The sequence below is a fragment of the Poecilia reticulata genome, chromosome 22 (assembly GCF_904066995.2).
Source record: "Poecilia reticulata chromosome 22, P_reticulata-male-v2, whole genome shotgun sequence".
Lineage (NCBI taxonomy): Eukaryota > Metazoa > Chordata > Actinopteri > Cyprinodontiformes > Poeciliidae > Poecilia > Poecilia reticulata.
Genome location: NC_088851.1, coordinates 21,471,616 through 21,492,769, shown reverse-complemented (window position 1 = coordinate 21,492,769; position 21,154 = coordinate 21,471,616). Strand labels below are relative to the sequence as shown.

Below are 21,154 nucleotides of genomic sequence, written 5' to 3'. Positions count from 1 at the left end.
GAATGTCTTTTTTTCCTGTTGACTGTGATGATTTTTCAGATAGTTAATGAAAACCTGACATTTAAAATTAGAAAATTAAAACAGACCATTAAAAAATTTCTGCAGAAATGTAGCCTTAATTACTTTCTTAAAGAGTGTCAGTTTTCACAAGGTACTTGTGAAAGGGTTAGAAAGGTCAAATGATCTATTATGATTAATAATAAAAACACAAATAAAAGTACATTTAAATGTATTTTGGGGTAACCGGGTCCTGACATCACATTTAGCGATTCTCCGCAGGTGACGCTGAGTTCCTGCTGATCCACATTGAGATGAATAAGTTGAGGTCATTCCTGCTTATCAGCAAATTTTCCTTTGGATATTTTCCAATCTCATTCCACTGGAAGAACCCGAAACTCACACAGGAGGGAAAATAAATTATTTCCTAGAAACATTAATGGATGAATGGTTCTAGCTTTTTTATTGTTTCTATGTACACATGCATGTAAGTTTTAAGATGAAAAACTCTGCTTTTTTTTATTGTGTTTGCTTCTGTTTATTAATCCTCTTCGTAAAGTTTACACCATGTGAATTAATCCTAATACGACCCAATAGACCCAGAACCTGATTTCTTACACCGTGTTCAGATAAGAATCATGTTAAATATTATGCTTTATGTGTGATTTCTGCCAGTTCACGTCAGGTCCTCACAGCTTGGTGGTTTCAGATCCATTTCAAACGGAGCCCTCAGTTCTGGACTGTTCCAGCGCCCCCTGCAGGTCGGCTGCTGCCATGGCAGCAAGTTGGATCAGAAAACACATAATCTCTGAGATGGCAGAGTGACTTGGACCACCCAAAATGATCAGATATGTTTTAGAGTTTGCCCTGGCTCTGATCACACACACACACGCACGCACGCGCACGCACTACCAGATTTTTGCAGGTTTTTGCTTCTTGTTTATTATCTTTGCAGAGCAGCGGCAAAGCTGCAGCTGATGGTGGCGCTGCAGCCCTGATCCAGGTCTTCTACCAGAACCAAATGTTGTGGTGGTTGCTGGAGAAGAGCGGAGTGTGTGATGTGTTGTGAGAGCGATCACTGCCAGAGGAGAAGCAGCAGAGAGTCTGAATCCTGCAGCTCAGCAGCTTCATGAGCTTTAAATGCCTCTGAGGTTCAGTCTTTCCAATCGCCTAACTGTCCTCAATCTGATGGGTAATTTTCAACCACAAACACTCTCACACACATGCGTATGCACACACACACACGCACTATTACTGTGAGAAAAATACAGAAAGAGGCTTTGAGTTGGCTAAAACATACAGTATAGCCATCTTAGAGGGATTTTATAATAAGTGGTAAAATAATAAATTTGATCAACCAACATAAATTTTCCAATAAAACACCATGCAAACAGAGACCCAGTAGAAGTAATGTAATCAGTAGCAAAGAATGTATAACTAATAGCAAAGTTTAAGTAACTATTATTTTACCAGGGAGTCCCTTGAGATTAAATCTTTTTTGAGGGAGAGCTGCCGGAGTTAAAGACAAACAATTTGATTCATTATAAGCAACTTAAAGCTATTATTCTGGTGGTACAGCCAGCAAATAGTTCTTTCCCTGAAAGCACTGGAAATATTTTCTTTTTCCAATTTTAAATCAGTAGACTGTATTTAGTCCACCCACACACCCAAATTTGGTATGAACAATGCTGGAAGTCAGGCTTGCAAAGCCTATTTGATCAACCCTACAAACTTTCCATTTACCTATCCATCATTTTCCTCTAATCCAAAATCATTTTGAGATAGTCACAGGTCAAAGCAGGAAACTCAGGCATCTCAAAGTCTTTATATCATTAAAGAGAATCACAAGGAGTTCCCAGGACAGAAAGCATGCATAGTCCTTCCAGTGTGTTCTAGGTGTGTCCTGAGTAGAGAAGCTCATGAGATGCTCGTGTACGTGCTGCTCATACCCTTCCCTTTCCTCTCTGCTGTGCTACGGCTTCTCCTCATCAGCAGAGTCTGTCGTGAATGAGGAGGTGGAAGAACGTGATTTTTTTCACAGATAGTCTGTCTCATACTATAATCTCACGAAATGTTGACAGGTTTAACAAACATGTAAAAAAAAAAAGATTTTGATAAGTTACATATCCCAGCTTTAGAATCGCAGAGTGTTGTCGGAAGATGCAGAGAAGCGTTGTTTGAAGAGGTCACCAACTTTCTGGAGAGTCAGTAGCTACAAACCGCCAAACTTCACATGACATCAGATTAGCTTTATTAATAACAGTGTGCAGGTTGGCACTAAGAAAAGCATTAAATCCAGTGTTGCTGCTCAGAACCTTGTAGATGGTGCTGCTCTTTTTTTTAAAAAAGGATCTAATTGACAATGTTAGATGATCATGTTTCTCTGATAAATGTTACTTACTTTACCACCATGTTTCCTTATTTTCTTGACTTTTGTAGTTGAATTCAGCTTCTATACATCACATAAATGGACTTTAAATGCTAAAACAATGGATCCTTCACAAACCCAGCCTTCTAGAACAAAGCCCTGACGTCTACAGCTTAAATACTTCATTATCTGCTGTGCCGCCCCCTTATGCAGCTGCAATCGTTTAAGCTCTTCGTGTTGTTTGTTCTGCAGCCTCCTCTATTGTCAGATTAGTGACACAGCAGCTCATTAGTTCCTCCTCAATGAGATTTGATCAAACCACTGCATGGGCTTTAAGTCAACCGGCTCGCCTCTGTGTTTCTCCCTGGAGTCTGCATCTGTTTGCATCTGTAAAGATACGCAACAGAACAGCTTCAGGAGTTAGTGACAGCATACACAAAGCCGAAGAGTGATGGAAAGCAGCACAGAGAAACAACACAAACCAATAAGACGGAGATCTGATACTCAGGCCTTACAGACCGTTGATTTTTTAGAATATTGACAGTTTCTGCAACAAAGCAGACCAAATCTCTTTAGCAGCGCAAAGAAACTTTATCCCAGGTTTCCCCCTCCTCTAAGAAGCAGGATGCTCGGATTTCACCTCTGATTTAATAGAAGCAAAAGAGGTTGGATTTGGGGATATTTCATGTATCACTCTCCTCTTTCATTGCGGAGGAAATTAAAGTGAATAGAGTTGAAAACATGCATTTCTTCCTCCTCTTTTCATTCTTTCTCAGTCTAATCCGGCCAGGATCCATTCTGCCCGTTAGGACCTCATTAATGCGCTGAATTCCTGGCTGATCCCTGCTGCTGGATGTGTATTCGGCTGCAGGTGTAAACATGAGCTGAGGGGTTAAACCAGTTTTCATTATAACACTAAAAGCATTTCGTGTTGTGTGTGAACAAAGATTATTCCCAACCACAGGTCTCATAAATATGCAAACATGACCCCATGATATATTAAACTAGGTCAAGTTTTTTTTTAACTAACATTACATCAAAAGTGCAGAAGTTGTGAAATACCATCCAGGTCAACCTGCTTCCAGCTATCGAGTCTAAATATATCCAGGTGAAATCAAATGCACTGACCCACTTTTGGAGTGATTAGTTCCTGGATTTATCTGAGTTCCCTCTTGGTGTAATGCAAAACACTTTGTGAGGGTTTTTTTTTATCTTGAAAGGTGACATACGGTATATTAATGATTTTATGACAGTTTTATTCTGGTTTTATCCCAGTTTATCCTGCTTGTATTTCAAGTTCATTCTTGTTTCTTCCAGAGAGGTGAGCAGCAAGTATTTACATTCACTTGAGTAACATTTTGGAAATAAATTACTTTTATGAGTTGCTTTACTAAATCGTACGTTTTAGTCTTACTAAAACAACGTAATGTTATTTTGAAGTATTGCTACTCGTACTTGAGTAAAATCTCCAAGTACTCTACCCGCAGTGTGTAATTTCACTGAATGAAGAACAAATTTCTTTAACCAAAAATTCACCAGGCAGATTACACTTCCAGAATTTGTTATTTTAGTCTTTAAAACACATTGATTTGTTCTGATATTATTTGGATTTTTTCAGTTCTTCTGGTTTTGTCCTGGTTTAATCCTGATATTATCCTAATTTTAGCCTTTTATTGTATTGTTTTCCCTGTTATTTCTGGACTTGTTCTGCTTTTATTTAGCTTCAATGGACACATCCATTCAAATACATTTTCTGTTTTTGATCTGGATTCATCTGTTTTTTTTTTCCAAGTTTTATTCTAGTTCAGCCTGATTTTCTTCTTTTTTTCTCCTGGCTTTTTAACAAAATAATGATAAAATGAAAATCAGTTGCGGTTGCCCTTTGAACTGTCCATTTCCAAACTATGTTAAGGCAAACCCTACATGGAGAAAGAACATTCAAAAGTACAGCTGAAAACGTTTAAAACACTTTTCTTTCCTGGAGTAAACACCACTACAAATCAGTGAAAACAATTTTCACAGAAGTAACAAAAAATATAAGAGCTCCATCTCAGACTCTACATCCCTCATCTGGGATGTGACTTATAATTTTGGCTGAAAAAAGTACAAAACTACTGGAACAATAAGAGAAGAGACTAAATGTATTTTGTTGTAATAAATAGTACAATCAAACTGTTAAGCACGGAGACGGATGATGATGATTCGGACTTCTGCTGCTGCTGCTTCAGGATTTGCTTCCCTTCTGGCCTGATTCATCATCAGGACAAGCAGCCATTACAACACAGAATGACTGCAACAGAAAATAATTAAAGTGTTGTAATGGTTCAGTCAAAGTCCACACCTAAACTTGACCTAAGCTTGATCGGAAAGGATCAAGAGCTCAACAGAAACAAATGTCTACAAATGTTAGTTATTGAGAGTTACTGCTGCTAAAGATTGATCCCTGTTTCACTCACAAATGTATTTAATTAATAAAAGAAAACATCAAGATTTTCCTGTTGTTCTCTCGGTTATCAGACGTTTCTCCTTTGCTTTGTTGACCGAGTCTAGGGAGAAATATTTGTTGTTCCAGTTCAGGCTGAACTTTCTGTTTGCCTCCACCGATGCTGTTTTGCATTACAGCATCTGATTGTGAGGGACATGGGTTGGAGTTTGTGGTTTACGTTTGCTGCACATCTCTCTCGTTTCCTTTCCCTGTACAAAAAAAAGGAAAAAAGAAAATCCGTTGTTGATTCCAAGTTGTGTTTATCGTTGTATCTCCCAGATTTTTCCCATAAATGCACATTAAAACAGTATGACATTAACCAGAACATAACCCAGTGAGCTGCTTCCAGGCTGTGCTTATTGAATTACCCGACCTGCGATAGAAATCTGCAGCAGTTATGTGCCAATAACAACACACTGAGAGCGCTCTAATTGAAGAGACTGCAGTCAGGGTTGAGTAAAGGTTTTAAAGCATTACCAGGCATTGTTTACCGCAGCAGATACGCTCGCTGTAATGAAGTGTTCTGTCGATTTAAAGCATGGAGGGCTTTAAAATGCATCTGAAGGGAGCTGTTAAATGCCCTTATCCTGAAGCAGCTGATAAATATGTGCAAAATGTTGAGTTTTTTTTTTTACTTCCTCCAAACATTTTTCTGTGTGATTAAGACACATTGATTATCTGAACCCGGCTCAGATATTAAATTTTATGCCGAGGCTCCCTCTGAGGCACTGAGAGGAAGGGGGAAATATGGAAGTTGACCCTGGAAACTCCAGGGAGTCGTGGGGCCGAGCTCTGACAGTTTTCAGCTGCAGGGGAATGTTAATATGTATTTCCAGGATTACTGAATTATGTATATGACAAGCGTCTGGAGGAATGCTGCAGCTTTATGAGCACAGCCTGGTCATCTGCATGCTCCAGTTACTCCTAATGATGGTAATTATTACAAGGCTTAACTGTAATACAGGATTGATTCTCAGGCTCCTGGATAACCCCTCATGCTGGCACACTGCTCGTACCCCGGGGCCCCTCCTCAGCTGCCCCAACAAAGGCCACGTTGAGGCCCAGGACCAGCTCTCAGTGGGGTCCTCGGAGCCGGCTGGCAGCCCGTTCCTGACGAAGGTTAATACTCGGACACATAAAGAGCGGATTAAGAGCTTGGCTCACACGACTAAGGAGAAAATTGAAAGTTTGGAGGGAAATATGTGGCTAATTCCATTCTGTCAACAGTGGATATTAAAGTTTTTAGCTGCTATGTCAAATTATTTGTAAATCACAATGGCGGCACTGTTAAAATCCGCTTTAATTTCCAGGGGCAAGAAGTGATCGGGGAGTTTAAGTCTCATCCAGAGTCCGGCTTTTTAAGGGATTTACATGATTTTGTTGAAAGGATTGACTCACCTTCTGCTGCCTGACTGTACGGTTACATTAAAATCTTTCCATGTAGGAAAACACGTAACATATCTGCAGAAATCCACATGAACGGGATCTGAAGTCTTCTCCCCCCTGCAGAGGGTAAACTGGGATCTCTGGCACCTGTACTGGATTAATGGGGAGCCTCTGCCAGTAGCTCCACAGAGTTAAGCTGCTGGATTGAGTTTCAGAGAGGGGTGGGACCCACGCAGACCAGGTGCTGGCCGGGGAAAAACCTCCCAGGTTTCAACAATCTGGTTCTGTTTGTGCGCGGCTGAGCTCTCCTTCCCGTGCTGCTGCTGCTTCTGCTGCTGCTGGGGGTCCGTCATGATGCAGGACGCTCACACGACACAATATGGAGGAAGACCTGGCTGCTTAAGACCAGAACCAAGCTTTGTCACATTCACCTGCTTCCCAGATCATCCATCACTCAGCGAAACAAAAAGTTGCAGTGGAGTTTAGTTTGATCATCTTACTAACTGAAGCACATGTCAAAAGATTTCAAAAAAGGATGAAGGATGTTGTCCACTGCTTTGAAAATGTAGACTAATGTTTCTGTTGTATGTTTTCTGCTGAGGCTGAACTGATGACCAAGAACTAATTAGAGATTTTTGACGTTTCTCCAGGCTTGTAGTTTGACTTTCTGGCCTAAATCAAAGAAGAAATTACTGTTAAATTTTATTCACCCAGCGAAACAAAATGTTTAAAGAGACAACATGATAAAATATTGTATAAAACAACATAATACGAAATACAAACATAAACTTAAACAAAAAATCTGACCAATGCAATGACATAATTTGATACAAAATAATATGATGCCATATAACACAATATTATAACATTAAATGATACCACATAAAAGAGATACAGCATAAAATAATCATAGATAAATAAATAAGCAAATATTTAAATGAGTGAATTTGGTGATAACATACAAATGTATAACTTAAACAAGTGACCGTGCAGCATGTAACAAAATCATACAATTGACTTCATTTCATTAGAAACAATTTCTTACAATATGTTCCAACATGATACAATAATACAATATGATGCAATACAGAGAAACAAGACATGATGCAATAGTAAATGATGCAATGTAATTCAATACCCTCTGACACAATACAGTCAACAATAATGTGAAGTAAAAAGACATAAAATATGATATTTCATATCAGTGCTGCTTTTAATCGACCACAATAGTTTCTTAGAAAAACTTGAACACGTTGTAGGAATCAAAACAGCACAGAGCTCATCTAAATCTCATTCGTCAGACAGTTTAAACTTTGTTCATGTGAACAATAAATCTTCACAGAGCAGGGTTACCAGTGGAGAACCACAGGGCTCTGTGCTTGAACCAGTTCTTTTCACTATTCACATGGATCCAATTAATACAATCATCATCTTGGCATAAGTAAATTAGTTTTATTTCTGTGTTCATTTGCTATAAGTTGCCACTCATTAAATTTGAATGCTCTCCCTTGCTATTTTCCACTTTCCTCTAAGTTATCATTTCCACATTGTTTGTTTTCTCTCCGGGTTTGTCTATAAGACACTCAAGTTTGAAACATTGAAAAAGACTTCTTGCAAAACATAAGATTTCATCAGTTTATATCTGGTTTCTGTTCCTGAAAAACATCCACATGCAGTAACTTCTGACCATTAACAAACACTCAGATAGTTTGTCTCGCTGCAGTGATGATTTTAACTTTGTTTAACTCTGCTGTTTAGTTCTGTTCTAAATATTCAGAGAAGTTACACATTTCCTCGCTGAAACTTTGAGCTTGATCCCACCAGAATGTGGATCTGCTCTGTGAGTTATTAGCAGTGATGGGGCCTTGTGTTAAATCATTCTGAGCGAGGGCTCCACACACGGCTGTGACATGTGTGTGCACACGTTAAAGACATGTTAAAGTGGCGTGTTGCGCAGAGACAGAGCTGAGGTCTAAATTCTACACTGCTGCCTTGTTTTGATAGAATAATTCCAGGTTTCATTATGTTGCTGCCAGCCTGCAGAGCTCATTTGAATTTCTTATAAATCCAAAGTGTGTTAAGTAGCACCTCTGTGAAAAGAGGGGGAGGCGGAGAGCACGTTTCAGACCTTCTAATGTGAAAATGTGTTTTTGATTCCCGACTTGACATGCAGTCAGAGGGCTGTGAGTGTGTGTGTGTTTCCCTGATCCTGCCTGTAATCAGTAATTACCAGGATTGGCTGATGGATTCTAGTTATAATGAATGATTGATGAGCGCTGAAAGAGCGCGCCCGGGCCATTTCTGTCCTCTGACAGCCTGATGTTAGCTCTGAATTGAAACCATTTAAGTAGAAAATGACTGGACGCAGGAAAGGCTCAATAGCAGGTACCGCGCTGCCATTTGAAAAGTGGACGTCTGCATTCAGCCTCCTTTGAATAGCCTGAGTGAAACCTGAGCTGCTGCTGAGGCCCAGAGAAGAAAAACACACTTTAATGTCTAAAGAGCATTTTGATTTGTTTGGACTGTTTTCATGTGTGCAGCCCACAGCCAGGTTTTAACTCTGCAATCCCCTGTCATTGATGTGGACACTTTTTACACTCCTCCTCCTGTTTTTGGATGTTTACGCTGCATTTTTTTTCCCCCAGCCAGGATTAGGCCTGAAATAACTGAAACAGGTTTTAAATCAGTTCAAACCCCCCGCAAATATCTATATCTTTGACATGAGGGGAAAAAATGTTTAAAAGGGATTTATTTATAGATTAGATCCTCAGATCAAAGCCCCTATGTGTGGCGTCTCCATGTTTTTCTCGTGCATGAATGAATAAGTTTTGCTTTTGGTATTTTGCTTTACTGAATATTGGTGTAGTTACATCTTTTCTCTGCTAATGTGATCGGCAGGAGACCTGTCCAGTTCCACTAAAATGTTTAGATCCAATCATTAATGGCAAAAATATCATTTTATTTGGTGCTTTTGATGATGATTTATTTGATCTGCTGAAAAGCTTACTCAGCATGCAACAAAACAATAAATGGGCACTCAATTTCAAATTTAGAATTACACCTAAAGCCCCAAATATATGAATACATTCTCACAAGTTCGGCAAAATGCTGCTCAGCTAAACATTTGCTCATTCATTTTGGTAGAATTAGTTAACACTGGTTTGTTTTCTGGTACAGATGTGACTTTGTGGCCAATAGGAATTGAGGTTGGTCGTTTTAGATACTTTTTTTTAAATACAAGTTTCAACCATTTGAACTAAACTGTCCCTCAAAGATTAAATAAAAGCTCAAAAGCACCACAGGGACCCCCAAGAATCAAACTCAGAAGGAACTGGAAACTGCAGGAACAGCAATGCCACTCCCTCCAGTGAAGCCAATTTAAAAACGACGCACTAATTTGCTGCAAATGAAGAAAAAGTTTTCACTTTGAAATCAAAGCATTAAAAAGCTTTTTGAAATTAACTGCTGTCCATTCGAACAGGTCGGATATCATTTGATTTGATATCAACAGTGGAGTTGTTTGGCCACAGTGACCAGAAGTGTGTTTGGTGGACTCAGAGTGACCTGTGGAGCACGGTGGTGGCAGCATTATGATGAGAAGCTGTTTTAAGAAAGAGAACTGACTCTAAATTCTTCAAAACAAATGTTAACATACAAAGTATAATAAAGACATTTATGCGTAAATAACCTCATTACCGTAGTACGTGACAGAGTAGCCTCTTGTTGCTTTGTGACACAGATGTACAGGCTTTCAGTGTCCAAAGAAAGTAATCATCTCTATTGTGATATATTTTGATGATGTTCTCCTTTAGAGCTGCTCAGTGTATCTGTGTAAACATGAATTTGATCAGCAGCTCTAAGCGTGTTTCTCATAGATCACCGGTTCCTTCACAGTAAAGCTGCTGTTTCTTCACATTGAGATGATTCACATGAAGTCGTTCATGGATTTCCAGGGACAGAATCCCTGGGCGGGTCCAGAATTTTCTGGAAAGAATACAAATCCCTGTAGGCTTTGCAAACACATTGGGATCTATTGGATGAAGCTGGAGGAAGTTGTTTAGTTTTTTTTTTGTTTTTCAGAACAAACAAAAAAAAATAAACATTTAGGTTTGAATATTGATTACATATTAATCTGCCATCTACTCTAGTTTTGAAAGCTGTCCTCCTCAATCAGGAATATGTGCAGGTCTGATTATTTTAAATAAAAGGTAGAAACTTGTTATTAAGATCTTCATATGAAAGAAGAACTTCGTTTCTACCAGGGAAGAAAAGCTGACGATTTTCATCCAAATCTTTGCAGCAGCATCTTCAATGAGCTGATGCTCTGAGGTTTTTGGCCTTTCTGAAAACTGCAATTCTGCAGCCCTTTGTGTTGAACATACAGCAGTACATCCAACTAACCCTGTCAAATATGATCATTTCATTCAATATTTTCATTTACATACAATTTATTATCTCATTGGAAGAAAACAGCATTACACAGTCATAAGACATTGATGAAAACATGTTTAAAATCAATGGTTCTATTGCAAATGTCTTCAAAATCACACAACACCAGAGGGTAAACTGGCTGTCTGGTAGTGTCAGAATTTAGGTAATCTGATTGCTCAGAACAAAGAAACAGTTCTTTCATTATTTTTGAACAATTTGTTGCTTCTTGATGAACAGGTTGGAAATAATGAAATTAATTTTATTAATAACAGAAACAATTTTATTTGTGAAGAATTAGATGACATCAAAAGGATTATAAAAGGAACTCAACAGAGCCTTAACTTTGTGTTCCTCTGGCTATTTTCTCTCATGACTATATTATTGGTTTCTCTCCTTTTAAATTTTTATTTAACTCACTGGAACTAAATAAAACATTTAGAAATAAGCTTTTCAAATTGATTAAGGTAAGAAGATATAAGATCCCATGTTCAATTTCTGTTTAAAGTTTTCTTGAGCAAAACCTAAAAGGTATTCTAAACTATAACATTGAATGAAATTGATTATTTAAAGCAACATTTACATTTATTAGTTTGTATAAGCTTTGGGTTTTCATGTCTTTGGAATTTTTATAGCGAAGATAATAAATAAAGAAAAGTTTGTTTCTTTTTTAAATCAGCTGCAGAAAAGGATCATTTTCTGAATTTTGTTCAAGCTGTTGTTTCAAGAACATGATTGAAAACAAACCAGATTCTGGTATCTGTAGTCTTTGATGTGCGGAGCAGATATTAAATCTGTGGTGAAGTTAGCAGCCTCTGCGGTTTGGTTTTAGCGGCAGCAAAAGGTATTTTTATGGTGGGGAACAGATCAGAGTCTGAACACAGACCGATAGATTTAACAAAAAAAAAGCCCAGAGACTGCAGGTGTGTGTATGTGCGTGTGTGTGTGCGTGCGTGCGTGCGTGCGTGCGTGTGTGTGTGTGTGTGTGTGTGTGTGTGTGTGTGTGTGTGTGTATTAGAGATGGTCGATGGGATTAAAACAGATGTATTAGTCCGCTTTTTGTGTCTCGTTTCAAACACACACCTCTTGTATGTGTATCTATCTATCTATCTATCTATCTATCTATCTATCTATCTATCTATCTATCTATCTATCTATCTATCTATCTATCTATCTATCTATGTGGCTGTTCTGTTTTGTGATGTTTCTGTTCTGTTGATTTTCATGTCAAACACGTTTGGTTTTGCAGAAATTCTTTATTCTTCTCGCTACCTCTGCAGCAAAGTGTAAGAATAAATGCGAAAAATAATAACAGCATGCAGACGACTGCAATCACAGAGTGACTGCATCACAGAAATAAAGAATATGTTTATAAAAAAATCTTTTTTTTTTCGTCGATAGTTGGGAGGAAAAAAAGGAATACTTGAGCCTTTTTGAATGAAAAACATTTATTTATTCCGAAAATCTCTCGAATCAGCATAAAATTTGTTTTTGTGAATCTGTGGAAATACAAACAGTTTAGAGTTTAAGCTCAGAGAGAAATGAAACGTTGTCCCGAAGCCAGAGAAGGTGTTCGCACCTCCTCCTGCAGATGAGCTCCAGTTGATGCAAGCTGCGGTGAAATGAGTAATAAACAAAATCTGTTCTGTTGATAGTAAATATTGTTTTCATTTCAGGGTCATTTCTCTGCAAAGCGCACATATGCAGAGGTAAATATGGTTTTAATCTCTCAGTCGCAAAAAACAAAAACAAAAAAAAAAACAAAAAAAGAAAACAGAAACCCGACGGCTTCATCACTCTGGAGGTCAGGTCCAGTTAAAGACGGGCTGAACAAAACTTTACACTCAGTGAAAAAATAAAATAAAACAAAACTTTTAAAAAACTAGTTATAATTAAACAACATCTGCAAATTGGTAATACTGAACACTTTCCCCTCTCCAGTTGCAAATGTTTAGATTACATTTAACTTCTTGATGAAGTGAAAAAGCGTTCATGACAATAAAATGATAATCTAAATATAAGTTTTTTTTTAAATTATTTCAGATCAAATGAAACATCCTACGCGGAGTAAATAATAATAAAAAAAGAAATATATCAAGTTTATTATGAGCTGCATGAATCAAAGCATGATTCCAGTTAATTTAGACACATTTACTGGAATAAAAACGTGGTAAACGTAACGAAGAAGCGGCTCTTAAAGAAAATATTCCGATATGTTCAATTAGCTTTCTCCCCGGTTTAAAGTTTGTGAAATAAGTTAATTTATCATTTTGAATCACTCGGAAATGATCTGTGCATAACTGTACGACCTCGTTAATCACACCTCGGATCTGAACGGCACATTTTCACCTCATCAGTTTATCTGAATGCCTGACGCGCGCATGTGTGAACTCCCCATTGAGTCTTAAATGCAATCAACAGCTTCCATTAAGGTCTGCGATCTGTTCTCCTTTAGGGGTCTGAATGGAAGCGATAATGGGCCGTTATCTTATCCCGGTCAGGGAAGAGGGGGAGAGAGGAAACTGCTGCCAGGGGGGGGGAGACTGACTTATTCCCCACAGAGAGCAGAGCGGAGGCCGGATAATGAGAGGAATATCAGATTTAATGCGCGGCAGTTTGCGTCTGACATGAAATCAGGTTCGTTTTGGATCATATGCGCAAAAACAGATGAAGGCGCCGATTAAAATCTTGTTTCAGTGTGAAAAGCAGAGTCAATTCGGATTGTGAAGAGGTCTATGAAATAGCCTGCAAGCTGCAGTTTGACTCCGAATCTAAACACGTTTAATGATCCAAACTCCTGACGTTTGGCGGCCTGCACGCACTAACGCCGCTGTTCCCTCTGATGGCTCCGACGACGGGGGAATAATCGGATTACTCCGCAGGAAGAGCCTCCGTGACCCGACAGCGCCTTTCCAATAGTCTGCAAACACTGCGGATTATCTTAATTCAATTAATTCTCAATACACAAACCCGCGGCCCTTCAACCCGGCCTGACGCAGCCTCTGCGCCGTGACGTCACGGCCTATAAGAGCAACCCCGCGCGCAGCAGCTCGCATCCTGAACCGGAGCTGACTCTGCAGCGCGTGCAGAGGAGAGAAGAGCGCAGCCGCGTCACCATGTCGCCTTCAGCCTGAACTTTCTTTCCGCTTCCTCAGGAGTTTTGATTCCCAGTTTGATCCAGTTTTTCCTCCTCCTCGCAGCCGCGTGATGCCCGCCGGGATGTTTAGCATCGACAGCATCCTGTCCGGACGGCCGAGCTGCAAGGAGCCGCTGCTGCTGCACCGGAGCGGCCCCGTGGTGCTGCCCGCCGGCCTCACGGACACCATCTACACCGACTATAGCGGACTGTACTCGGCCGCCCGCGGACCGTCCCCGCCGGGGGTCCACGCTTTGACCGGGGCAAGGATCGGATATAACGGCTACTACTACGGACAGCTGCAGGTCCAGGGGCCCGGAGGAGGTCCGCCTTGCTGCGGGGCCGTGCCCGGCCTCAGTCCGCAGCAGTGCCCCTGCTTCCCCGCAGGTAGGGAACCCCGCCACAGTTCTCAATTCACAGCTTAATAGAAATTAAATATGTTTCTCAACAATGTAAATTACTATTTTTTTATGTGACGCAAATAAGATGAATATGCATTTGTTGAATTGTTTCAGTTGTATTAGTTTTAAAAATGATCGTTAAAAGCAAATCTGAACATCGTCTCTGACCTTTACAAACATGTTAATCTTTTCACAAGTTTAAACGTGTTTTAAGACAAGAAGATGTTAAATGTGCAAAAATGGCGCTTTTTTTGATTTCTTAAGCTAAAACTTCACATTTGATCGGATTTCTGCTGTTCTGTTTTCTGTTTTCGGTGGTTTGTGTTGTCCTCAATGTTCTGTTAGATCAGGAAAAAGCTTTTAAACCGCAGAAAACCTTAAAGATGGACAAATTTAAGACAAACATAGGCTATACACGCTGATGTAGCAAATAAATCTACGAAATATCCTCATTTCTGCGCCTCAGACGCTTCGGTTTGTCCCCGTCTTACAGGCTACGACAGCCCGGCCTCGGTGCTCCTGTCCCCGGTTCCTCACCACATGATGTCCTACATGAACATGGGCAGCCTGTCGCGGACCGAGCTGCAGCTCCTCAACCAGCTGCACTGCCGCAGGAAGCGCAGGCATCGAACCATCTTCACCGACGAGCAGCTGGAGGCTCTGGAGGGCCTCTTCCAGGAGACCAAGTACCCGGACGTGGGGACGCGGGAGCAGCTGGCCCGGAAAGTTCACCTGCGGGAGGAGAAGGTCGAGGTGGGATACGTTTTCTGTCCTTTCTTTAAATGTTGATTGAAATCAGGAAGACATTTATCTCTTTTCATTTATTATTATTATTATTATTATTATTATTATTATTATTATTATTATTATTATTATTATTATTATTATTATTATTATTATTAAATACAAATAAATTAGTTGTAAAAAAATACATTTAGTTGCAGAATTAAATAATATAAGAACACAGACTGTAAAAAGTACATAAATATCTACAGAAATATATTAGCATGGTTGATATGTATATATGCAAATACACTAGAGTGGAAGGTAATAAAGGATTTTATTAGAGACTATAATAATATATATTTGCATTTGCAATTGATCTCACATTAATGTTTAATTAATGTGGATTATTATTATTATTATTATTATTATTATTATTATTATTATTATTATTATTATTATTATTATTATTATTATTTATTGATTTGCTTTTTTACTTCATTCCAGTGTATTTCTTTTCAAAAATATTTGAATCATTGGTCCATTTATTTAACAATTCCTTTTTACAAAATTATAACCTTTTGAAAATTATTAAATTCGGCTATTTGTACAAAAGATTCGGTAATAAGCCTTATTAGTTTTATGCGCTGTTTTCTGCGTATCTTTTCTTGTCTAAAACGTCTCCTGAAATTGAGACCCAGTGTGTTAACAATATTTACCAGTGAAAATGAAAGTGTGGAAAAAAGCAAAGACAATATAGATAGTATTAATGTAAAATGAATAAATAAATAAATGAATAAATAAATAAATTAAACGGGTACAAATAAGATTATTTAATCTCATTTTTTAAACGCTAATCTTAATCCTAAAAAAACCCAACATATTAAAGTCTGCATTTTTTGCCATCAAAATGATTGTTTCTAAATCATAGTGGGAATCCATTTGCATATGAGAGTTTTCTCACTTCTTGCCTCCTGCGTCCCGCAGGTGTGGTTCAAGAACCGTCGCGCCAAGTGGAGGCGGCAGAAGCGCTCCTCCTCCGAGGAGTCGGAGAACTCTCAGAAATGGAGCAAAAAAGCGGAGAAAACGGACGGGACTAAAAGCGAAGCGGACTCTGACAGCTGATGGAGACGGGGACGCGCGTGATGTGATGTTGCACAGGTGTACATATCGTTTTATTATTGTCTCTGTGACGCTTATTTATGTTTAATTTAAAACTCCTTGTATGTCGTAGTTTAAAGCGCGCGCACTCACGGTGCACCATGTGACCGTTTGTGGATGTTAATCGTCGGTGCACGTGCAGATTCGCAACCTCTCGTGTGTAATTAATTAGAAATAAAGTGACATCCTTAAATGGCAGCGGAAGACGTCGCTCTGCGCGCGCACACCATGCGCGCTCACAGCGCTGGGCTTCCGACTGAAACTGCAGAAATCAGAAGTTTGAATTTGGATTTCACTGAAGGCAAAATGATAAATGATCCAATCTTACAGCGGAACCTGTTTGGGTTTCTGACAAATTTCCCTAAGCAAATTGAAAATACCAACATGTTGGAACAAAAATGTGTTTTTATCTCCAAACCAAAAAAGATGTAAATTAAATTTACAGAAACAGCAGCAGAAAGGAAGCTCATCTGAAGCTGATTTGTGTTTCAGGGTGTAAAAAACGTATTTTCTTTTATTTATCTGGTCTTGTAAATATGATTATTATAATGAATCTTATTTAATCTCTCAGTTAGAGTGTAAAATATCTTAATTTCTGTCATGAAAAACATACAAAAATAAATTCCTGCACATCAGTTTTCAGAAATTCAAACTCGGTTTCAAGAAAATTATGAGTCAAATGTTGGTAAAAGTGCATCTTTGTAACTAGATATGAATGTCTCATTGTATCTGTGAAAGATGTGAATAAATATAATTTTATGTAAATATGAAACTAAGTAGATAAATAAGAACCTCTGTGAGGTACAGATCAATCTGAAGGCAAAATGAGCCAAACTGGAATATAATTTTTTTCTCTCATTGTTTAGCAGCAGAAACAGAAACAAGACGCAGGTAAAAGCTCTAATACCTGACACAAAAACAGCGTGTTTGCAGGTGGATATGTTTGTCAAACGTTCAGCATTAAATCAAATATGAAAAACAAAGAACTAAATTAAATCTGAATAAAAAAATATAAGCGCAATACAAGTCATTTTGTTGGTTATTTTTCCAGCAACGTCTGTTTTTTCTCATGCCTTTCTGTCATTTAATTTGAAATGTAACATTTTAAAGCAGCGGGTGTTTCGGTTTTACAGATACAGAAAGAGATCTGCATATGGAAGTCCAGTAAGATACAAAATGCAGCCCTAAAAATAATCACGACCTGAAATTCACTTCAAAACCTGATAATTTATTGTTTTTGGTCTTTCTGACCAAAAGCATTGATTTGAACTCTCGTAAAGTAGATTTATCTCTGACTGCCTTATATAGGCAGAATATATTTAAACTGCTGTATATGTTTTCCATCAGAACATTCTTCATGTTTTAGGTCTCTTTCTTCTTTCCATTACCAACGTTCCAGACTGCAAAAGTTCCTCCCAGCAGCAGAAAATCCAAATAATCCTGGACGAGGTGAGATTCTGCAGCAGAGTCTCTGAGGCTCGTAAACACAAGCAGGATTGTGCTGAGGAATGAAGGGGAGGGGGGCTAAGCATTAAAATATTCCTCCACTTTATCCAGAGATTTTTATTCCAAAGACAAGTGAAGTCCTGCGAAAATTCCCCTTTGATTTTACAAGGATTAAACCGAAAACTGGGATTTGTTTCGGCTCGGCTGAGTTTTCCCACATTTATCCGAGGAATTCCAAACAAACAGCGGCAGCAGCATGCAAGCACATGTGGGGAAGGTTTCGTGTTGAGATTTGGATGAACGGCTTCTTCCTCCGTCACTGAGCTGGAAAACGAGCCGCCGCTGCAACAGATGCAACATCTGAACCAAATAGAAGGAGGAAAGGATTTTAATCTGCTCAAACTTAGAGGTTTATTTGATTTAATTGCAGGAAAATGACAACATTTTTTGGCTTTCCGCTTACTTCCCTTACAACTTAAATGCATCCCTCAACATACAAACTAGTGAAAATCAATTAGTTAGAGGTTTTAAAAATCATTCTTGAAAAATAAAAAAACCTCCCAGATTCCACGACATGTTTGATGTGGTTTGAAAAAAGAAAAGTATGAGAAAAATAAAAATGAGCAAAATGTAAATAAGACTCACTGAGGATTTTCATCAAGGCAAAGTCATCGTTTTGAAACAGATTTAATTCACTTCAGATTGCATAATTACAGAGAGACGTTTGACTCTCTGAATAACTAAATGATACCAAATTTACAACAAAAATCACCATGTATGTTTCAGAAGATCAGTAATCAGAAACTCCCCCCATCCAGAAGCTCTGGATGTTTTGCTCTGCAGGATGGAGGAAGAAAGTTTTACAGAAATGATCCAGAGACACAAAACCTCATTCTGGAAGTTAAGATCAGGTTTGCTTTAGTGAACAGAGAGCGTCTATAGACGACCAGATGGTCAGCAGTGCCGAGGGAAACTTAGCGCCGTGAAGGGGAACACGTTGGTCGGCAGATGAAGGAAAACTTCTCCAATATGAAGGTCGGATTCAGAGAAAGGAGAGCTGACGAGTCAAAGATGTGCAGCTGCTCAAATATGGAGTTTGATCCTCTTTTTTGGCAGCATTTTTCAGATCTGAACCTGATTTAAACAGAGTGGCTTCGTCTGACTTGATCTCATCATTCTGACATAGATCTGCTGACTGAGCTTCAGCCATCATGGCCGCCGTCCTCCTCTCTCCTGTAGCTATAGCAGCAGCAGCCTGAAGGCCTGAAACCTGCCGTTGATTTTTCACACCGTGTAAAGGAGAACCAGCATGAGAACCTGCTTAAGATCTTAGTGGTCCTCAAAACAAGTAAATGCTTAAAATCAGCACCTTAGTTTTAAAAATTGCATAGCAGCATTAAAGGTCTCGGTGCAGTTTCTGTTGCTTTTCTCGGATCGTCTCTCCTGCAGCTTTTACAAGTAAAAAATCAGATTAATCCATCTTGCTGCTTCTAACTAAAAGATCTGAAGCTCTACATTTAAAACTATTTAAGCAACTAAAAGGTGTGAATATTATTGGATATTTTTACACTGAATATCATATTAACCTTTAGGATAATTGAAAAAAAAATCCCTTAGTTTAGACAACATGTGCCCTCAGCGTGATGTGTTGGTCAGGAAAATTAACAAATATGTTTAGTTTTAAGCCTTTCTAATTGTTTGCATTCTGAAGATCAGTTTTTCAGATCGCAGCATAATTACATTTTAAAATATTTAGTTTTATGATAGAATTGAAAGCTATGATTCACCGTATTTACATTTAACCTGATAAGTGGAGTTTAATCACAAAGGTTGGTGAATTAATTTTAAACTAAAGTGCAGCCATTTTACTGTTTCAACTTGATTTAATTAATTTGTATGTGCACCAGCTGTAGATGTCAGACACTTTTAAGACTGTGTTGAAAATCATATTTGTAACTTTTAAAATGGGGAAAAAAGGATTGTAGAATTAGTTACTTTAGACCAGAACATTTTTCCAGTAGTTTTTTATTTTTTTAGTTCCAGTGTCTAAATATTATTTGACAGGTGGCAGAAGTTCTCTGCCGTGTTGAAGGAAAGTTTTGTAATTGTGACGGTTATTTAACTTTAAATGCTTCATGGAACTGGAGTGTTTTCACTGTCAAGAACGTCATTTTTATTTGTGTCATTTATTACTGTTATAAATCTGGTCTATATTAAGATGCTATTTTTAAAGTGTTATGCTACAAAGGCAGAAAATAACAGATTTTATCATCTTATCTGATGCTTGTTGGTGGCCCTTTCAGATATTGAACATAAGGCAGTTGCCCAGGGCAGCGTCAGAAAAGGGAGTGATGCGACTTATCTGTAGTTGGTACCCAGAGCAGGTTTTCTATTACTTTTCAATAGTTGGCATCCCCATGTGTTGAGCGTTCGACCCTTACTCTCTGTTGAGAAGAGGAAAAACAGCTTATGTGCTTTTTGCAGATTTGCGCTGAGTTTTATCCCAGCCCATAGTCTAATTTAGTTAAAGTGAAATGTTTGGACGATGTTTGCAGTAGGGGCTTATACTGGAAAACATTCATGCCAGAAGCACCAATGCAGTTTGGAGGGAGTTTTGGTTTAACAGTATCTAAATATGAGCTTATTTTATTTTTATGTTTTGATCAGACTTTTGAATCTCTTCATTGTAAGCATTTCTATGATATTAATTTACTTCATAATTTATTAAAAACTTCATATTTTGTTGGGGGTAGAATTGTACAGCATGTCTGAATTTATTCTAGGTTTTCTATAATCCACATAAATGCTCAGATTTATGTTTTTTGCGTTCATTCAGATTCTAAACAAGTTGTGCTGATAGTTAAAACATTTTTTTAGGGATTACGAAGGACTGCAGTTGGTGGCTGCAAACATAAATAAGGCTGTGCTTGGCTGAGATCTAAAGAGAACTTAAAAGTTAAGAAAGGTATTTGAAGCCATTGCAAGAGAGTCTAAGATCATTAATTCAGACTGCTGGGTGTGAATACAAATAATACGGATGTCTTAAGACTCAAACTGACTTCTCAGATGAAAGGGAAATCACCAGATTGTTAAATAACACCCCAGTAATGAGGAACTGGAAATGAACTGGAAGCTACTATAATACCAGTGTACATTGTAGAAAGAGTCCAGGAAGCTGGTGGTAGCATTATGCTGTGAGCTGATTGGTTGCTTGTGGTCACTAAAGCGGATGCAATAATAAGAGAAGAGAGTCTGAGTTGATCTTTAACCAACAGCTAGATGACTGAAAGTTGGACACAGCTGGATATTCCAGTAGAATAAAGAAACACATTGAAATTTATTTAATATTTGATACAAGATGCTAAAATTAAGTTTTTAGAATGACATTCCCAAAGCCTTGACCTTCTGTTGCTTTTGTCTCTGCTCAATGGTGGGAAGCAAACCGATTTAATGAACCAATTTAATGACCAAGATTGTCTCAGATTTCAAATACCTTGTTGTGCATGTTTAACAGATCAGACCCACGGGTTCATTATGCCACAGATCATGAGCTGCGTTTTGTTTCATGCTAACAGCAGGAACCCGATTCTGTTTGATGAATCTAAGTGCAGTCTTAAAGAGAA

At 38.4% G+C, this 21,154-nt stretch overlaps 1 protein-coding gene across 1 annotated transcript; it reads left to right on the top strand.

Annotated features, from left to right (window-relative positions):
• Positions 1-13,230: 13,230 nt before the first annotated feature.
• gsc (goosecoid) lies at positions 13,231-17,100 on the top strand. Its single transcript, XM_008400123.3, has 3 exons — positions 13,231-14,187; positions 14,695-14,954; positions 15,912-17,100. The coding sequence occupies exons 1-3, from the start codon at positions 13,872-13,874 to the stop codon at positions 16,047-16,049; spliced, it is 714 nt and encodes a 237-aa protein (XP_008398345.1). The 5' UTR covers positions 13,231-13,871; the 3' UTR covers positions 16,050-17,100.
• Positions 17,101-21,154: the final 4,054 nt, after the last annotated feature.

Bases quoted from the DNA above. Each gene is read 5' to 3' on its own strand.
- gsc (XM_008400123.3), top strand. From the start codon at position 13,872: ATGCCCGCCGGGATGTTTAGCATCGACAGCATCCTGTCCGGACGGCCG. The intron at 14,188-14,694 runs GTAGGGAACCCC...CCCGTCTTACAG, and splicing joins GTGCCCCTGCTTCCCCGCAG to GCTACGACAGCCCGGCCTCG. The intron at 14,955-15,911 runs GTGGGATACGTT...TGCGTCCCGCAG, and splicing joins TGCGGGAGGAGAAGGTCGAG to GTGTGGTTCAAGAACCGTCG.